The 22,309-nt window shown below is 34.7% G+C and overlaps 1 protein-coding gene across 1 annotated transcript; it reads left to right on the forward strand.

The window, feature by feature from the left end:
• The first annotated feature begins 2,398 nt into the window (after positions 1 to 2,398).
• LOC145296171 (uncharacterized) lies at positions 2,399 to 3,129 on the forward strand. Its single transcript, XM_080142379.1, has one exon. The coding sequence runs from the start codon at positions 2,399 to 2,401 to the stop codon at positions 3,095 to 3,097; it is 699 nt and encodes a 232-aa protein (XP_079998505.1). The 3' UTR covers positions 3,098 to 3,129.
• The last annotated feature ends 19,180 nt before the right edge of the window (positions 3,130 to 22,309 follow it).

A 22,309-nucleotide genomic window follows, 5' to 3' on the forward strand; every position in this document is an offset into this window, starting at 1 on the left:
GCGTCCCTTAGGGACTTTTGAGGTTAAATTGGGGGAGGAGGCAAATCCTAAACTCAGTTTTTTATGCCTCGTTCACTGTGCACTTACAGGGGACCATGCATGCTTCACTTGCTTCTATACTTGTCGTGTAATGGTTAAAATTATCATTATTAGAGTACTCGGATTTGAGTTTAAAGTCAATCGTGTTCTGGGATTCGAATCGTGCCAACCTTTTTAATAGTTATCGCCCCACTGAAGGTACCTTAATATTTATTGTTCATGAATTATATAAAAGGATAGTAGTTATTACTATTATTTGTTAAACATAAGCCCTCAGGCAACTTTGCCTAACAAACCCTATCCCCGTAAATATGTACACTTAATACCACCTATTAAATTGCAACTAAACCACCCATTAGCACACGATGCAACAAGAATATAATCTAAACAATATAAAACCTAGGCCCAGTGAAAAAATAGCTTGGAAACCCCCTCCCAGGGCTAAAGACTTAAAACCTAAATTTACTACCATCTAACCACCACCCCTAAACCCCACTGGCAAGCCCGCCACCCAAATAAGAAATTATTTAAAAATCAGCGCATTTGGTTTCCACTATTAAATTTACACTAAGCCCTCCATCCCAGTAGTATTTACATTAAAACTTTTAAATGTACTGAAAATATAACCTAAGAAAAGCTCCCCCGGTTCAACAAAACCCACACTGTCACCCATACAGATATATCCCCATCCCTCTTCTACCCGTCCGACTACCAGCCACGCGCGTTCCAAACTCCTCACAAGCAAGCACGTGTATTTTCTAAATTCCTTCTAGTTCCCACTTTCTACTGATAGAAACTTAGATTTGAACGCAGTTGAACCAGTCCAGTTTCAGGTAATTTCCATCACACGAGTCTCTGTTGAACAAATACAGCTTTTTGCCATCCAAATTAGGAGGAATAAAGAATTCACCAGACCGACGCATCTACGCAAGACCACCCTAACAGAATAATTGGAGAAATATGGATTTTAACGGACAGCTATAAACTATGCTTCTTGCATCTCTTGGGAATAAGAACTACTACATTAAGTAGTTACGCCGATTGGATGGGCCTGTCCATCGTGTTCCTAAACGAGAAAGTATGTATTCAAATTTCTTGGCCTTGCTTGTTCATAAAAACATATATTCGATGCCCTTTATAATCGAACTTCAAGAAATTTAAAGCTTTAAGATGGAATCTTGAAACTATCGTTCCCAGTGAAGCAATCCTTTAATTTAATTTAAACCCACGGGCTTTTTGTTCACCGAACTCTTACGCATTCCCGGCTTATTCTACATCTATGTTTGTTCTTTTCTGATCTATTTTTATCTGTGTTTGTATATATGGATATATGTATGTGTATATACGTAAATGTATATATATATATATATATTATTATTATTATATTTTATTTTATTTTTACGGGACTACTTACCCCTCACTCCTCAATCCCCATTTCCTGCTACTCTTACCCACTCCACTTGTCTGTATCCCTTTCTTTTACGCAACCCTAGTAATTATTATTAACAGTATTATCATTATTATTAGTAGTAGTAGTGGTGGTGATAGTGGAGGTACTGGTAGTAGTATTGTTACTACTATATTTATTTTTATCATTATTATTACTGTCCTGTATTTTACCGCTATTACTATAATTTTATTATTATTATTATTATTATTATTATTATTATTATTATTATTATTATTATTATTATTATTATTATTATTGCTGTTATTATTATTATCCCAGTTATTATCCACGTCATTGCTAACCATAACCTCTACCAATATCTTCATTTTCACTGTTATTAACATTAACTTTACTTTTATCACAACTATTGGTAATGTTATCTTTAATGTTTTTTTATGTTTATCTTTAATTTTTTTATCTTTATCTTTATTTTAATCTTCAATTTGGTACTTGTGCACTTAGCGAACCAGGCGTAACTAAGCAAGCGCTCGGCTTTGTCCGGCGCATGACGTCAACAGCCGGATATAACCGAGCGTTGCCGATTAAGCAGACGAGATAACCGCTATCAATTGGAAGACTGTAACAAATCAAGAAACGCTTAATCGAGGAGAGTTTTAAAAAGATAACCGACGAAATAAAAATGAATATTACTAACCTTGCGGACCAGCTACAGACCCCCGAGGCTACCCTAAACTTTTGCCAGAAACGAAAATTGGTGGCAGAAGAGAAAAGGTGTTTACATTGCGGCCAGGATTGTGTAATAGCAAAGAGAGCAAGCCTTTCCGACGGTTACGGTTGGAGGTGTAGTAGTTGCCGCTGTTGGACCTCATCAGGAATGGGACCTTCTTCTCATATTCGCGACTGACCATGTCATGCATCCTAAAAGTAATATACTTATGGGCTTTCGAGATGGCCTCGACCAAAAACCTTCATCGCGAATGTGGGCTACGTTCTCGCCACACAAGTGTGGATTGGAAGAATTTCCTGCGTGATATATGCAGGGACTATTTTCTCAGGAATCCCCGGCAGATTGGAGGCCCAGGCCATACGGTAGAAATCGACGAGTCCGTATTTAACCGTAGGAAACACAACGTCGGCAGACTTCTGACACCGGTCTGGGTCTTCGGTGGATACGACCCCACCGAAAAGAAGGGTTTCTTGGTCACTGTACCAAATAGGAACGCCGAAACCCTCCTTCCACTAATAAAAAAATACGTTTTGCCGGGGACGACGGTCGTATCAGACTGTTGGAAGGCTTATAGCAAAGTGGGAGGAGATGGATATCACCATTTGACGGTGAACCACAGCTTGAATTTTGTCGATCCCGTAACACAGGCAACCACAAATCATGTGGAGCGGATGTGGAAGGAAGCCAAGCAACGAAATAAACGCGAATGCGGTACCAACCGGGAACTTTTAGACACATATCTTATTGAGTTTATGTGGAGGCAAAAGTTTGGTAGGCAGCCTTTTGACTCCATATTAACACATATAGCCGAAAGCTACCCGGTTGGTAAGGAGGAGCTTCCTATCACAATCGCTACCTCTTCTCCGTCTACTTTGTCGTCTGAAGTCCTTCAAAAGTCTGAGGAAAACATATCCTCCTGAGAAAAAAAAAAAAACAAAAAAAAACTGTATATATCTCGCAGGGATTCCGGTAAAAAAAAAAGTCCTTGTTTCTGGGGGAAAAAATGACAATATTTTTTTTTTTTTTTTACGTTAAACATTGAGAAAACCCCAAACATTTCAGACGAAACAAAGTTTCCTATTATTAAAAAAACTTGTTTATTTATTTATTTTTTTTGATAACAGAAAACAATTTCAAAAAAAAAATAATAATTAAATTATTAATAAAAAAACATAAATGAACGGCAGGTTTTTGCTTTTTATTTATTTACATTCATGTTTCTACATTTTACAATTTCATTGTACAGTTATTTTGTCGTAGCGTTGTTTTTATTTAATCGGCACCGCTCGGTTTTATCCGGCTGTTGACGTCATGCGCCGGACAAATCCGAGCGCTTGCTTAGTTACGTCTTGTTCGCTAAATGCACAAGTACCTTCAATTTTACTTATATTTTATTTTCATCTTTATTATTACTAATATTATTATAATTTTCATTATTATTATCTTTCGTACAATTATAATTACCCTACTATTATTTGGTATATTTTTACCACTCTCATAAGTAGTACTGGTTTCCTTACTCCTCCACTTTGCCATCTATATGTATCCTTAGCTTTTTGCATCAAGTTAAACCCACTGATAGTCATTGCCATCCTAATCTTCGACCGTCCCCTTCTAATCATACTCCATATAAAATAACTGAAGAAACTTATAAATATATTGCCGCATATTACCTTTCAATTTTACAACCTTTCATACCCCCCCTAATTTATAAGAGATTTTATAGCCGCCATTTGCTGTTTAGGTTGAACTAATCAAAATTACCACGCCATAGAAAATAGACACCCCATAAACCGTTAAAATAAATTACCACGCAGCCACAATGCACCCCCAATTTAACCCTAATACATATACTCCTCAATCTCAACACTATGTTAAAGACCATATACAATCTTATATATCATACTATATATAACAAGCTTCTCCTTATTCATTTAGAATTCAACAAAGCTTCCCCCAACATTCTATAATTCCTCTTAATCTTTTTCGTCCCTAATGAACCTTACGCTAGACGCCGCATCTTCCCCAGGCTACCTAGCACCTTATCTACTCTTCTGATGAGAAGGATTAGGCTTCGAAATGCCCTGGCATAAAGAGTCCCTTCTATTCCCCAAATTATGCCTGTATTCCATTATTCAATAAATGCTCCATTCTATATCTACCAATATATAGTTTTGTGTCTTCATTTCATACTCTTGTTGTCCTATTGCCTATATATATATATATATATATATATATATATATATATATATATATATATATATATATATATATATATATATAGGCAATGGACACGGCACACCAGAATTATATTATCCCGTTATTAATCGCAATTAAGACATTTTACAGGTATTTCTATAGAAGTATTCAATGCACATTTGAACAAAATCTAAGCTATCATGTAAACACACACACATTCTCAGAGAGAGAGTTGCCACATGAAAACCACAACCATTCATTAAAAATAACTCCTGATAGCTTAAAATATTAAATATGTACCTTTATTTAGCCTGGGAAATTGATGCTTATAAGAATCAAATCAGAATTATATAAAAATATTTTATTATCTATCTATCTATCTACCTATCAATCTATTTCTGTTTTACTGTATTATCTTTTTGCTCTCTCTATTTGTGTTGTGTGTGTGTGCATGTTTGTATGTGTGTGTGTGTGTGTGCGTGGTGACATCAGGTGAGATCAGAATCTGTACTTAATTCTATGATGTTTTATTAGACGTAAATTTTCTGAATAACTTTTATTTTATCCTGTAGAATACGAACATTACAGTTTATTTATATTTTAGCTTAGTTTCTTTTGTTGTTTGTTGTTTGTTTCACGATATAGAATTAGATCTTCAAGTAGTTTCGTTTTTTTTTTCAACCAAATGCCACAGGCAAAATCTTCCGAATATCCGAGTCCTTTTAAGATTTACGAAGGAGACACATAACACAAGAAGAAAAAAAAACGAAAAAAATCACTCGATATCATTAAGAAGACACTGTCCAATTATCATTATTTCCAGTTTCAATTCTTTCAGCTTTTTTCTTCTTTGAATGAATCAGAAGATTGTGTTTATTTTGTTTCTGGCATAAAACAAGATGCTTTACTTTGAGGTTAAAATCGAAAAGACAAAACCGTTTCTACGCTTCGAGATTGCATTTTCATTTTTATCAGGATTACTGAGAATATATACATTACATTAAATGAACATAGATGTAAATACGTGCATATATATATATATATATATATATATATATATATATATATATATATATATATATATATATATATATTGAGAATAAAGGAAAGAGTATTCCGACGGAATCGATGCGTTCGTTCAGTCTCGAAAGACAAAGGATACACCCATATAGGAGTAGCTGCGCGTGTAATTGTGAGGCAACGGTTGCGCAATCACGAACCACACCTCTCCCGAATCGACACTGTTTTAGTCCAGTGTCAAAGAGATGTCCCAGGCAACCGGAACAATGCCAAAATAAGCGGAGAGAACATGCAGCACCTAGAAGTCCCAAATGGACACCAATTTAGTTCTGACCAGGTTCAACTATGCTTAATTTCAGTGACCCAGCAGACACCGGTGTGTCAATGTGATTATGCCGTATTTTCGAAGAAATCGAGAGATGAAAAAAGGAACAAACTACGCTATATGTCAGGTAGTTACCAGTAACTAAAAACCTCTTCAGGCGATACAGCTTATACGAAAGCAAAGTTAGCAATGAAAATATCAGGTCTTCCTCGTCACAGGGAGTTAATATCAGGGGATTCCGTCAACTGTTATGGAAAATAAGGTGAAGTCGTATGCAAATAAGACCCCATAGGGATGTGGATTTGAGTCTGTGTTAAGAATGAATGGAAAAGGTTGGGTCATTAAGGATCGAGACAGAGGTAATGGAAGATTAGAAAGGTATTCGTATGCGTGTGTGATTACCGCCTTTTATCTTAAAGATACTAGTGCGTATAGGTTCAAACAGTAGGAGAATGTGAATGCTGATCGAAACACCTCATGACTGTGCAGTAACATATACTTACTTCTGTAAATATATATATATATATATATATATATATATATATATATATATATATATATATATATCCTATTTGGTTTTTTCGAGCTTTTACATCTGGCTGAGATAACTTTATAAATATTAATTCTTTAATATTTATAATATACATTAGTTTTACCATCTTGGATCATTTTGGTAAATTTAATTGGAATTTTTATTTCATATATATATATATATATATATATATATATATATATATATATATATATATATATATTAATAAAATAAGACTAATTATCTCCATACGAGAGGAAACATTATAGCTTAGCACACACAGACGCCACATATAAAGTAATTATGGTCCGACTACTACCCATTATCTTATATAACTTTTGCACATATTTGCACGGACATTTATCCTTTATAATAAAAACTTATATTAATTCCTAGGAGGATCACAATCCAAATTGCGTCATAGTAAACGAAGGTAGCACAAATATGTCCCCCTGGTTATTTTCTCCTTACACTCTCCCTTCAGTAGTTGGGAAGTTCTCTCCATTGTCTGCAAATTTTACTACTTCACCGGCCGTATTTTGTCAGCGTTGGATATATTTGACATTTACATCTTCGTTATCAGGTTTTGAAATAACGATCTCTACTTTCCAAAAGTCCGGTCAATCGAATTGACCCTCTGCGATTCTAGGAATAATGGAACAGTGGGTTCCAGTACTTTTTCGAACGCTTAAAAACATAACATGAAGGTGGTGTTTAAATAAAACTAACTCATATTCGCTCACGTGTCTTCTTCTTATTCTCCATTCTCCATCTTTTTCGTTTTCTTCTACGAATACCTTAGAACAAAATTTCTTACGGGTAGTTTAAGGCGCACTCTATTTTCTTCGTCTTCTTCATTGTGGTCTCGGCATTTTTCGTCGTTTTCATTTTCCTCGCCGTTAAGTCATTCTACCTCGCCCGTTCGTAAACAAACATGCTGTTTTTTGTAATGAGAGGCAAACCGGTGACTTACTATTTTTCTGTCATTTCCTTTTGGATTTTTTTCTTATCCCTCCTTGTCATCTATCTGTTCTTCAAAACATATCGTAAAAGTTGAATTCAACTCGCAAATATTACCTGCCCACGACAACTGGATGTAGCACATCATATCATCTAATGTGAGGTATAGCCGGTTTCTAAACACCGTGGCCGATAATAACTTGCTGATACGATCCATCGGCATATAGGCGTCATTATAGGGCGCCTCAGGTGATAAATAAATCTTACAAGGTAAGGCCTGGGAAAATAGTTCAATGACTCAAACTAGTGATTGATTTGTAAACATAAACTGTTTATGAAGTAGATAGGCCCTGACTGGTCGCCGAACTTTCATACTCCTTCTTTGTCGGCGTAGAAGTTCGATGACAGGGACCCAAGAGAGGCACACAGAATTTGGTGTTGTTTCCTTATCATGGCAATGAATGCGGTTCCTCGCTCTCTCCTCATTCCGTTCCACTAAAGCTTCGCATTTTGAGAGTACTTGGTTGCCACATATGTTTGTGCGATTAAACTGGTCCACTCTTATCTGACAGGTTTAGGGTTACCGGTTTGAGAGCTTGCTTTTTATACGGCTAAACCTTTTAACTGGATTTGATACGATGGTCTTCTCATAAAAAAAATAAAGCGATATGATATTACTGTACCAATTCTTACCATAAAGAGATCCTTCTTAGATAAGAGAAAATTCCAAGTTGTCATTCATAGCCGTACATCAAAACAACACGATCTAAATATGGATGTGCACCAGGGAAACCTTTATCCCTCCTGATATTCATAAATGACTTCCCTGATAAAATTGCGTCGGAGATCGGTATACTTGCTGATGGCACTACGTTCTATAACAACTCGAAACGAAAACAAATTAAAACATATTTAAGGAAAAATTACTTATATCTAAGAAAATAATGTCCCGTCTGCAGAGGAATGGGGCCGTAATTGGATGGTAACATTCAATTTTGGCAAGGTTAAACTTTATTCCTTTAATAATTATAGGGAACCTCCTCGATCACTGATTGCCCTGGCTAATGTTACACTACCTGAAAGCATTTCGTTCAAACTTCTTGGCTTACCATTCACGAGCAACATGAATTGGAACGAATATATTATTGTCATTACCAAAGCCACTATAATATTATTTCCTAAATCATATCATAGGATATCATTGACACTTATGCAGATGATACAACCATCTATGATGTAATAAATTAAAATGTCTGTTTACACTTAATACGTCTAAAACCAAGCTTCACTCATTTCATAATCAACGCCCGGATCTTAACCTTGTCTTAATCAAAATGAACGGATGTCTATCTCTTCTGGAAAAAGCATCCTGCTTTGGCAAGCTTTCGGAACTGATTTTAACTTCATACCTGAATTGTAATACTTATATCAAATCCATTTCTAAGCAGCTTGAAATTTTGTTGGATCGTTCTACCGCTCCAGAAGATATCTCTCTCCTGATGCAATCAAATGATTGTATAAGAATCAAATAATTTAAAAGATTTAGTATTGTTACGAAATTTGGAGGAGGCGCTGTTCAGTGCAGCTTTTCAGTTTTGACAGGGGTCTTCTCTTTTCTACAACTTATTTTTTACATATGAGACGTTGTTAGCCCTTCTCTACTCTGTTGTAATTTTCATAGTAGTTTCTCGATGATCTCCTATCTGTGGTTCCTCTTGCAAAACTGTCACAGCTAAAACATGACTTACTACAATCACTGCAAATAATTTACTTTTTCTTCATCTATCCATCAAAATTCAAACAGAACACCCATGAGCAATACTTATTTCCGAGATCTCCCTTTCTGTGAAACACAACACCATAGACTGATTTCAAACTAATTACAACATGGTAATTTTAATTCCAAGGCTAACAGACTTTTGTAAGGCTATCCTCTTTAATAATCAAATTTCTTCCCAGTGTCTCCCATCATTACCAATTCTCTCGGTGTTGTCTCATAGTCGACCTGGCGAATTAATTAATCATCTAGTGGAATTTGGGCTTTAATACGCCGTAACTCGTTTATACACAAATAACACAACCCTGTCGCGGTATTTACAAAAACAGAGAAGTGACGCTGGCTAAGTGGTTAACGAACGCACTAACAACATGGATGGCTCAAATTCGAATCCAGTTTGTTTCACAGACATATTTTCATTAGAAATGTTGACAGTCTTCATGTGGTCTCGTAAAAATCCAATGTCTTTATAGAACATATTCTAACTTGAAAGATATTGGGGAAACGACTGCCAAAAAGTAATTATTAATTTATTGAAAATGAATTAGTGATGTAAAACAATATATTTTTTTTAAACATTACTTCTATAAATTCTGAAAATATATACTTTTTTAAACTTCATCATTGTTGTATCCTTTCTCTGTGGTTCTTCAAGGCCAAAATATAATGAATAAAGTGTCCTTTGCAAAGCAATATGTAAATTAGCTAACTTTACCACAGAGTTCACACATATATGAGCAGTCTGTATAACATACAGGGTTATTCTATTGTGTAAATTCGGATTAATTTAGAATACGGCGTTTTGGCCTCACCGTTAGTGCTAGAAAATTACTTCATCCCCGCATTTATTCATTCAAACATTTACATCTTGAAAATGAATCTTAATTTACGTCATGAAAAAATAATCCAACAATCCACGTCGAATTTAAACATTTTTGGAAATGGATCTAAATTTTGTTGGAATGTTATAAATGAAAACATATATTCTTCGGATATAATATATGGAATTGTGTTAAATTATTCAGCTAAGTAAAAATAAAATGTTATTTACAAACCCAAGCATGAGAGGACTGAGATGCAGAGCGATGGACGAAGAAAGCCTATAGTAGCGGGGAAAGAGCTAAGAAAGCGAACAAAACTCAAATAATCCGAGGCAAACAATTAACGGCTAGATTACGAATAGAGAGGAATGTGAATAATTCGAAAAATGTTTCCATCACTTAAAATGTAAAGAGTCAACTGATGGAAGAATAAGGTTATGGTACTAAAAAGCTACATCTTTTTTTCATAAAACTTGTGCGTGAATACGCTCGGAATCATTTAGCTTAGTATCTAGTGAACACACACACATACATACACACATACACACACATATATACATGTTATATATACATGTTATATATACACATATATAGACGTGTTATATATATGCATATATATACGTGTAATATATATATATATACATATTTATACGTGTTTTATGTATGCATATATACATATATATACGTGTTATATATATATATATATATATATTGCGCTCAAAATCCTTTAGCCTAGTATCTAGTGAATACCCACACACAATATATATATATATATATATATATATATATATATATATATATATATATATATATGAACGCATGCATATATATGTGCAAATACAAATACGCACATATATATGTTTGTGTGTGGGTCAATGTTCGTGTGAGAGTGTGTGTATGTGTGTGTGTAGCCAGTTGTAGCCGATAATAGATTTGAAGATGTAAAGCAAGTTTAAGTGATGGCTTCTAAAAATCTAAAAGGAAATGGTGAACGACAAAGAGGATTTCAAGATATATGTAGATCAATACATAACAAAGAAGAGATGAAAAGGCAAATGAAACGGCGAAAGAAGGATGCAAACATGAAAGACGGAAAATAGATAATTCTGAAAGATAAGGTAGAACAAAAGAGATTGATAGCGCAGAGCAGAAAAGCAAATGAATGAAAAAAAAAAAAGAATAAACAATGTACAAACGAAAAGGTGAATGAAAAAGAAAAGAACAGACGGACGAAAGAGTAAACGGAAAACAAACAAGAAAAAGAAATAAAAAGAAAGAAATCAAGAAAGATGAAAGAAATAAACGATAGAAAACATGAAATAAAAAAAGAAATGAAGGGAGAGCAAATGTAAGAAGAGGTAAAAGAAATTAAGAACAAAAGAAAACTTAACAGAAAGAATAAATAAAATGAAGTACGAATGAAGATTGAAAAAATAAACAACTAAAGAAAAAACAAAGGAAAAGTCGACAGAAAGGGTAAAAGAAATAACGAACACGAAAACATATACTACGACCAGACGAATATAGGGTAGAGTGATAATGAAGGAAAAATTGAAAGAACAAGAAAGAGAAGAAGAAGAAGAAGAAGAGAAAATAAAACACTCATGAACAAAATAGTGAAAAAAAACGCGAATAAAAGAAATAACCAAGAAAATGTGTAAAACAATAGAATGAAAAAGGAAAGAAAGAAAAAGAAATTCTGAGTAAAAGACAAAGTGAAGAGAGAATGAAAAATAATCAATAGGAAAGGCGGTAGAAAAAAAACAAATTAAATAGTAGAAATGAATGAAAATTGAAGATAAATAAATCATGCAACGGATCTAATAAAAATACTTGGCTCTTCGCCGTTCAGAGCATTTTCCTTGCGTTAACAACGGATCCAAATCGACTTTAATATCCAAAGGGGAATGATATCTTTTATACTTTACTGCTCCTTTTTTCTATAGAATACTACCATAATTATTATTTGCATGCAAAGTGCTCGATTAAGCTTTAATCTATGCTTTCTCTTTTTCACGACATTCTCGATAAAGACCCCTCGTTCTACTACACTGAATACAAAAAACATCCCTTTGCTCCATCCTTACGTCAGATGGAATTTTCACAAACGAAACTTCTTCACAAGTTTTCGAACTTGGTCCATTCCATCAATCAGTCTCTATCCTTACATAAAGTTCTTCATTGCAGTTCATTAATACATATACTTAGTGTTAGTTTATCCCTTCTCCAGGTGATTAGACATATAATCAGGTGTGGTTTTGAAAATTCTAGCGCATTAGGTAAAGCGCACTCTGACCAACCAAAATACCTGAGCAGCACCATTGATGTTCCATGGTAGGGACACCTGATGCGAATTGCAAACATCTAGCCCGCACTAAAGCAGGAGGTAACATAGAAAATTGTTCCTCCTACGACTGCACTAAACTTTCGGAGTGTTCCTCTAATCGTTTATTGCTCATTTAGTACAAAGACAACAAAAAAAATTTAATAGTTCGGTACAGAAAAGACGGAAAAGAAAGAAAGTTTTACTTTAATAAGAATATAAAACTTGAGAGGATACAAGGTGACCCCCCCAAAAAAAAACAAAAAACAAAAGCTAACTGGAGGCCATCTAGAACATATGCTGTAGAACGGAGAAAAATGCCAAAGACCCTAGTGCTTTGATGTGATGTTTTGAATATAATAAACTAGTTATGACCAAGGTTTCATTTCATTGGGACAAAACACTAAGAAACGGGACCTAATTAAACTTGGGGCCCGTTTTTTTGGGTCACCCTGTATGAATAAGGAATGTAATAAAAGAAGTAATCCAACGAAGTAGATAAAGATAGAAAGAAAAGAAAGTTCCATATTTCGAAACGCGCTTCAATAAGCTGAACTTCCTGAAACCAAGAATATGGCAGAGAAAAGGGAGATAATAACGGAATGCTGTATTAACGGCACAGAAGCGATTACTTGAAACCGAGGGCAAATGGGTGGTGCCAGAAGACTGAGAACTGAAAGTAAAAATGGCGGTTTAAAAGCCAAAGTTAAAAGAACCCAAAACAACCATCACATAAACTTCTAAACGATAGTACGAGAAATTCGACAAAATGAAAAGTGCCGGGTAAAAAAGAAAAAACAGCCGAAGAGCGAAAATGGCGAATAATATGGAAGGATGAGGATGAGTGAAATGAGAAAGACTAATGTTTCATGGAAGCCTTCAGGCGTGGATGTACGTTTTTCCTTCTTATGTAAAGCAAGACATAATTCATTGTTCCCATTCTGAAATCACACACACACATACGCATGTATATACATACATAGATGTACACTTTCTTTCATGTTTTTAAAGTTCAACTGCAACATCGAGAGATAAAAGGAATGTTACTACTATTACTACTATTATCACTAATAATAATAATAAAAAATAATAAATACTACTAATAATATGCATACTGTTCGAATAGTAAATAAATCGAATCAAAACGAACAGTGTACACACGAAGAGAAAAAAATAGATAAATAAGCAACGAAAAGTGGGATAAGAATCATGGCAACACATTTCAGTTTTCGACAGTATAAAAAAATATGTCGGAGTTTTTCTTTTTTTTTGCATCTGTTTACTCTAGTCTCCAACCTAGGAAAGTGCCTTTTACACTTTTATAGAATATTGGTCAAAAGTAATATGGCAGACACAAGAATACAAGCATAAATATGCATCCCTATCCATCATAGTACAAGCTTATCTATCTCTATCACAGGATTTTTACAACCATACATATTATATACTTTGCTGAGTATTCCCGTTCATATTATATGTAAGCTTATACTATTATTTCAATATTTTTAGTTGAATGGTTTAAAAATTTAGTAGTATAGCAGCATTCTTCTTACATCATTATACTACGTTTTATATATATATACATATATATATATGTATATATATATATGTCAATAAATAAAATTGACTTTATCTTGAAACTCCAATCAATATTAGAAAAGAACACATCCTATAAAATTTTATTCCACTAAACAATCAGACAACGTCCTCAAGCATGCATCTAGAAATACTACATTCAAATCATCCTAATTCAATATTTATTACATTTAATCTAGTCCTTCCGTACTATCTCATAGAATTTTTTTAAACAGAAAGTAGACTCAACTTTGATTCACTTTTATTTTGTTACTCCATCGCACTCAGCATATGTGAATTTTCAATCGAGTCAAAAAGTAAAGAAACGAAGTTAATGTGGAATAATATGAATATAAAAATGTATATAAATATCAGTGAATTCTAACTTTTTTTCAAACAAAATGCATAACATAACGCTTTAACAATTGCTTCTTTTTGATGTAGGACGGTTTTACCGGATTAATGACAGTTGCAAAGAAATTTGAAACTGTGAATATTTTGAATGTAAGTTCGCAAGGTACATTTTCCTGAAGCGGCTCCCGTGCTAGGTGTGACAATAGAGCCGCAATAGCCTGACTTTTGCGCGGAGTACGACCAACGTACCAAATCATGGATAGTGTCCTGGAAGTGATCTAGTTATCAGCCGACAGAAACATTTAACATTAAAAAAGATGCGTCGACTGTTATATTCTGAAGTTTTTTTTTGTTTTTTTTTACATAGGCATCACCACATTAAGTAAAACGAGTTTGTCTTCATTTTCTTTTCATTTCGTTTTTAAACGTAATTTTTACGTTAATGATGCAAAAATTGTTACAGAAAGGAATGACGCAGTTTTCGTTGAAACGATCAACAATATATTCCGACTATGTTTACATAGGTTTATAACAATTTTAAATATTCTAAGTTTTGTTAGTGTTAATTTCTTAAATTCAGTATGGAAAATATGTCTCTTAGCAAACGACATTTGCTTCACTTGTATCGGCATCTTTATAATAGTAGCTTACACTTCAATAACGATATTAAAAAACTAACACGTTGTACAAAAAATTAACTTCAAAGCAGCAAAATTTGTGTTTTTCGGAGTCAGTGCAATCAAACCAATTAGAAAGGAAGATGCACGTGATTTGGCGTGGTTTATGGAATAGGACGAATTAATTCATGTTAAGTGGTGAGAGTTGCCGAAAATAAATGGCCGAACCAAAGGGAAAAGATTCACTATTTCGCTCACGCTTTATAAGTAAACCTCCATCAACAAAAGACGCATATGCATATGAAATGAAACTGTGGTCTAGGAAAACACCCCTTGAAAAGAGTCCAATTTTATGAGCCATAGTTCTCTTAATTCGACAGAACAAGCTATTTCGACTGACAGGAATCCCCTCGAGACTGACGTACTGGTGGTAAACAACAGAGCATTGGGAATTGACCTCCTTCTGAGGATGGACATCATCAAGAAATTTAGCAGCGTGCATATCGACGAAGAAGGCAAGGTACATTTTGCTGAAGCGGCTCCCGTGCTAGGTGTGACAATAGAGCCGCAATAGCCTGACTTTTACGCGGAGTTCGAACAACGTACCAAATCATGGATAGTGTCCTGGAAGTGACCTGGTTATCAGCCGGCAGAAAAAATATACAACAGACTACTAAAGTATAACATCCCTGTAATGTCTTGTGTTGAATTAAGTAAAGAGATCCAAACATGGAAAATAATGGGTGGTTAGTTCTTTACCCAGAAAAGGTATTAGGGTCTGCTAACACTAACGACAGTCATTCAGCAGAACAAACAAAATATAAAACCAGTTTTTGATTATCGGAAATTAAATGAGCACGTTTACAACCTACGCGAACATATGCACTGAAAAGTTGAAAGAATACCAGTGAGCAGGATCGAGTGTATCGGTGTAAGACCTACGCCAGGCAAACCTTAAAGTACTCATGGACCAGTGGATGTGGCTATATCAAACTGTACTAATCAAGTGACAAATGTATTACCTAATCCGCAACCGGGATTAAACTCAATGTAGTACTGCCTATTATGAAAACAATTGTTGATGCTATGTTGACGAACGACATGCGCATACAGCGGACAATATCTGCCTATATTTATGTGGATGAGAATTTTGTGTCCGTAGTGTGTGTGAAGGAACATCTCTACAACTTCAGTCTTGGTGCACAGGTGCTTGATTTGCATGTCTGGCAGAAGGTTAACGAAACAAAATCGCAGACATACCTCATATCGTTACGAGAAAGAATATATTTTCGTTGTCTGGCAAGTTGGTTTGGTATTTCCCGCGGGTGGTTGGCTTTGCATTGTCGGGGCGTTCATATAGCTGAGAGAATTAGTCGTTAACACTGGGTGGGATGACAAATTGAACGGCGCACATCTCAACACCATGATGTAGGAAGTTCTCATTAGAGCACACAAAGAAAACACGTAAATGATGCGCGGACGACCATGAATTTTGTGTATGGGTTGACGCAAGCTCTCTCCCTACCGGCGTACTATTGGTATATGATGAGGCTGTAGTATAGGATGCTTTGCAGGTTTCGCCCAGAAAACGATTCCCATATTAACCTTGCGGAACTCGATATCATTATTAAAGGAATAAACTTAGCCATCGCTTGCAGGACGACCATCCTGTACTTGATCACTGATTCTGCTTGTGCCCATAAATGGATCTTACCGACAGGGTCAGAGGAAAAAGCAAACTACAGGTGAAAACTCGTGTAACGATGGCCTGAAACTGTAAAAGAATTCGTGAGGGAATACACGCTTTCGATTGATGTATCCTTCGCTAACTTTAGCCAAAACAATGCAGATCAACTGACGAAAGTGCCTAAGAGATAGCTTGATGCAACTGAGACATTAAGCTTGTGCAACCTGCCTGCATTGTATGTGTGTGTTCCTTCAGGCTTGAAAAGCCGCTTTCCTCGGCAATATGATAAACGTGTAATCAGTCAACTGAAGATTATCTTCAATAAGCTGGGTCCACTAACAGAGAGTCACTTCCTCGTGGAAAAACTTCTTAAATACCTTCCTAGATAAGTGGAGGATTCTACTGTGCATACGTCCTCTCTGGTAAGAGGAGTGTAAAAAGACCGCAACCAGGAAACTGTATAGTATACCAGAAGTAATATGCTGATATAACGTCACGCCAAAATATGCCTTCTGCTACATCACCTGTCCACATGGTCTACTCGTATTAGATACGTTGGAAGCAATAAATGAAACATCAGTAGCGGCACACAATCAACAGCAAACCGTTTTCAAAACGGGGAACAGTGTAGTTAAAAGCCCCACATGCACGATATACCATAAAGTATTGAGTTGAGCGTGTGACCGGAATTACCAGTATATAGAACATATCGATCGACGGAATGCCACGCCATAGATGAACCAAGCTCGCCGACGGTCTGTTCTAGGATGTCTTTAGAGAATGTGACTGAAAGATTTGTGACAATTGGAGAGAGACTAGGTGACTAGATGAACAGACACCCAGTATAAATGCAGGTGATGCTTCTTCCGATGACACATCGAACGGATACACAGTAACAGCACCAACGTGAAGAAGCACCCCCCCTAAAAGACCACCTCTGGAAGGTTTCATGTGTGATCATAGGATCAGGCAGGGGGCGCAAGGTGGATTACGTGTTTCATGGAGGAGGACGATATACGCCACGTGAAATGGCGATAATTACATAGATACATCATCATGCAACCCAACACATTGTGGGGCGTTGCCTGGCTATAATGAACATAAATAACTAAACTCTTAAAGAAAAATAATCAGTATTTCGCTCACCATTGAAGAATAAACTTCTGTCAGCAAAAAGATGAGCATGCGTACAGAACAAAGCGTGATCAAGTAAAAAAAGTAAAAGGTCCTCCTTGCAAAGACTTCCGTTTTTGTTAACTTAACAAAACAAATGTCCTCTGTGAAGTTTTAAGGTCCAGTATGCGAATGAGTTCTAAAATAGACATAATATTTAGCAAGGATGTTATTTGGAATTAGTAACTGAAATCAACCAAATATAAACTGAAAAATTCTTATTGCTTTATTTGCGGACTATTACCCTCATCTTTTTTTTTTATAGTTGTTGCTTAACGACGTTTCTGCCAACTATTCCGTTGGACTTCGTCAGGTTGTTAACCGCGACGGGATAGGGATGCTGAATCCTCAACTGTATCTTCAAGTATTACTACCTTTCATAGTTGTTGTCGTCTCATCACGCTTTGACCAACTAATTCTCTGTCCGTCTTTGGGTAGGATTGAAACCGCTATGTTCAGACAATGCTTATCTGGAACTGTAGTGATTCAACATCTTTATCCAATACACCACGGGCCCAGAAGGGCGATCAATATAGAAATTACTCATTTCAAAATAATTCCAATAATTAAACAATATATAAACTGAAACTATACGTACTTTAAATTTTTGAAATGTGAAATCTTTTTAGTTGGTTTACGACCTTCTAAATTAGACTTAAAACGTTTTTTATGAGTTTTTCGTACGACAAAATAAATCTACTGATGACAGGTCAAAATGGCAAATTCGGAAGAAAGACTCGTTCGCAGGATTGTTCAGTATCGTCGTATGTCACCTAATCTAGATATTTGCAATATTATAACTATCACCAACCGAAGTTTGGGGACATCATTTTAATGCAGGAAACTGCTTAATGTTCTACAGTGCAACAATTAAAATACTGTGAAAAATATTAGGGCGACCTTTCTCTTACATTACAAATTAAACTTTTACTCTGCGTTAATATTAATTTAAAACTTATACATTAGAGTAGAGGATATGGCATCGTTTGTGAGATTTCTGTACGGGAAATTACATGTTTATATTAAGAAAACAGTTTTGGAATTAATGTGCAATGTATGTATAGTGGGTCATCTTTTAAAATATCACATTGTTTAAAATATAATGGGTACTAACCAACAGTATGAAAACTGGCGACAAATATTCCGTCAGGTCATTTAAAATTATTTAGAAAACCATGAAGAAAAAAAAAAAACAATTAAATAGACACACTAAAGCAACAGATATTTTGATAAGGATATGTTAACACCGAAAATCTCAGATAGAAAATGATTTTAGCATTTAATAAAATTTTTATTGCAATCTTTTCGTTTGCAAATAATTTTTATTTACCTACGAATGTCTTCTTAGATGTGAAATAAGTATCCTTTTTTTTTTAAATCAATTTTCACCCCAAACAAGGCACAGTGCCACTTTGAAGCAGGGGGCTACTATTAGGGACTTAATTAGCGGGGTCATTATGAAGGGAGATGAGTATAAAGATGTTTGTTAACATTACACTTGAACTTCTGCATATCATTGCAGTTGGGAAAGCAGAATCCCGGAAGGGAGTTCCAAAGACCCGCAGTTCTGGGGAAAACACTATTGGAGTAAAATGCTAGGGATCTCTACTGTAAAGGGATGAGACTTAGTAGCTTGTCGGGTTTGTCGGGGGTAGTTACATCGGGGAGGTACAAGTGTTTGCAGTTCGTCAGAGCATTCACCATTAAAATATTTGTAGAACAGGCAGAGGGATGCAACATCTCGTCGACGGGACAGAGGCTGAAGCCTAGATGACAGTTCAGAACCTATCAGGTTGGTGACTCTCTTTTGAACCCTGTCCAGGAGCGAAAGACAAGCAGCAGATGCACCAGCCCAAATGTGACAACAGTACTCCATACATGGGCGAATGGTTGCGTTAAAAATTCGCGAATACCAGCGTAATTTTCACATCGATTCATACATATATTGCCGTCCTCAAGAAGAACAGGCGTTTTTCTTTCACTAGATAGATTTTATTCTAAAAGACTATACTATCTAAAATAAATTGAAAAAAAAAAAAACAAAAAAAAAAAACAAAATAAAAGAACGGAAAACCACCAAAGGAAACAGTCTCCGTTTATAAAGGCGTATTATCACTGAAATTCCCAGACAAAAAATGATTTTATCATTTAATTAAATTTTCTTCGGCATTTTCTGGTTTTCAAATAATATTAATGTACCTACGAAATGGTTTTACGATGTGACAACAAGTTTTGTATATGTATATATATATATATATATATATATATATATATGTATATATACATATAACAAATATATATGTATATGCATATATATGTATGTGTATTTATGTATATATACATGCATGCATATATACATATATACATATATATACACACATATACATATATATACACACATATACATATATATACATATATATATATGTATATATTAACATATATATATATGTATATATACATATATTTAAATAAACTCGACATAAGGTATATTCATGTAACTATTTTCTTTTTATTCGGCTTTACATAATGTTCGAACTTGTCATGGACGCTTTTTCCATTTATAGATGCATAATATTAACTAGACTCATAATAGAAATGATTCCTCGGTTAAAAACATATAATAAAAACAACATAAACGATTTTAATTTAGACACAGATTTTTGTCGTGTTCTTCTATTGTCGCAACCTTTCATTAATTTGCCAAAACATGTTTTATATGAAGATTATACTATGTGAGTGTACCAAATTGGCAGAGAGAAAACTATCTCGCATTTATCAATCAAGAAGCGATGCAATCAGAATTCTCAGTAACACCCGTAAATATTGTACATAACATGATACATAGAAGAAAATCTAAGCTACAATCACGAGTGGATTCCGCTTTTATGATCAGAAATAGACACCGACATTGTTTTTATTGTTTTTGTTTACTCTTGTCGGACATTTTCTATATTCTCATGTGCTTTTCTCTGTTCGTCTTTCCAGTTTTGTTTCCATTTTTGTCCGAATAGAAACACAGTTCAACGCGGACACTAAGTTTTTGTTCATTACACATTCAAGTGATGGCTTACCGTTAAGGCATTCATATTTTATAAGCGTCCGTGCTCAAATCACTTACGAGTGCATAATTTATTTATACTGGATAACGAATGCGGGAGTGGCCGTGACAACGCCGATAGAATAAAAGTCAAATAAGTTCACAACGAAAACGAGGCTATTTGTGAGTGAGATCCGTGAGGTGGGGCGGAGGCAAGAGGGATCCTTTTCGCGTTTTAATACAAGTACCTGCTACATAATAGATGTCCTAAAAGGATGCTAAACAATTAATTACCTAATGAACTGGAACATTTTTATTTATTTCAGCATGATTTCTGCTTTTAACATATTATATATATATATATATATATATATATATATATATATATATATATATACACTAGAAAGGCGCTTGGCATTGTCCGGTTGTAAAAAACGCTTAAATATGATATTTTGATTAATGCAGTTTTCATATTTATTATTACATTAGCAGAGCGTTAACCGGCGTTGCGCAATGAAAGCATGCCCATCCTCGTAAAAAATTAAACTACTTAAACTCCTCCACCTCCTAATGTTAAGAACGGCTTTCGGAATAGACACCCCTGACCACCTCATGTTAAGAACGTCGTATGGAATAGACATGCTCAACCCCGCCATGGTAAGAACGGCTTTCGGAATAGACACTCCATTTTATGAGGGGGTTGTCAAAATGTCAAAGTATTTGCCCCAAGCTTAACCTTGATATATGTTGTCAGCATACCCACCCGCATAGACTATAAACCACAAAAGAAATTGGACGGTGGCAGTGTCGCGCGGAGAGAAGTATACTTGTTTATCGGGCTTGTGTATAACAGTTAATTACGGAGCATAATGCATGTTATAATATCTCGAATTACTTGTCTCCGCCAAAGTTAAAAGAGCTTGTCTTATTCGGCATAGTCTAAAACTTATAGAAGTCGCCAGTGTTAAGAAAATTGTGTAGGTGGAGCTAAGGTAAAAATAGTAAAAAACAAAAACAAATATATAACAAATAAGCCTATCTATAGGCAATGTAATGAAGGAGAAATTTGTTCATAAGCGGCGTAAATTATTTGACAGACAAAAAAAAAAAAAATGAAAAATACTGGCGTAAATGTAGTTAGATAAAAACTGAATCAAAATGAGTGCAAATAAGAATTTTTCTGTATTTAATTCAGGCTTTGAGTATAAAAATGTGCTTTATATAAAACCAAATATTTTTTTTAATGATTTCTTAGTCTGTCAACAAACGAAGCATCCACAGTAGTATTAAATAATATAAAAAAAAGCAGAAAATTGAATCCCAAATGCCTCCTACTGAAAAGGCAAAGGAAAACAAAACAAAAAAATAAAAATAAAAATAGGATCATGTAATTGTTTGGAAGACGCCCCAAAATCGAAAAATGATTATTGGTTTGTTTGCCTAACCATCCTAATTAAGGTGCTACTAAAACGCTCTTTTATTAAGAGATTCATAATTTCGGACGCTCGATGGAACGTTTATATATTTTATTAAATAAAAACATTAAAATCAGAAAGCTGTTACAATTTTTTGAATGTTAAAAACAAATGTTTTAAAAACGCTACCATAACATGTACTGTTCAATAATTAAAAAGAAAACGAAATAGTTGTCGCAGCTTATTTTGTAAATGTTTTCATCTAATAAAAATATTGTTATCGTAATGTTTTCTAAGGACCTAACCAAAATACT

This window comes from Euprymna scolopes, chromosome 16, assembly GCF_053919585.1.
Source record: "Euprymna scolopes isolate OS-2025 chromosome 16, ASM5391958v1, whole genome shotgun sequence".
Taxonomy (NCBI): Eukaryota; Metazoa; Mollusca; class Cephalopoda; order Sepiida; family Sepiolidae; genus Euprymna; species Euprymna scolopes.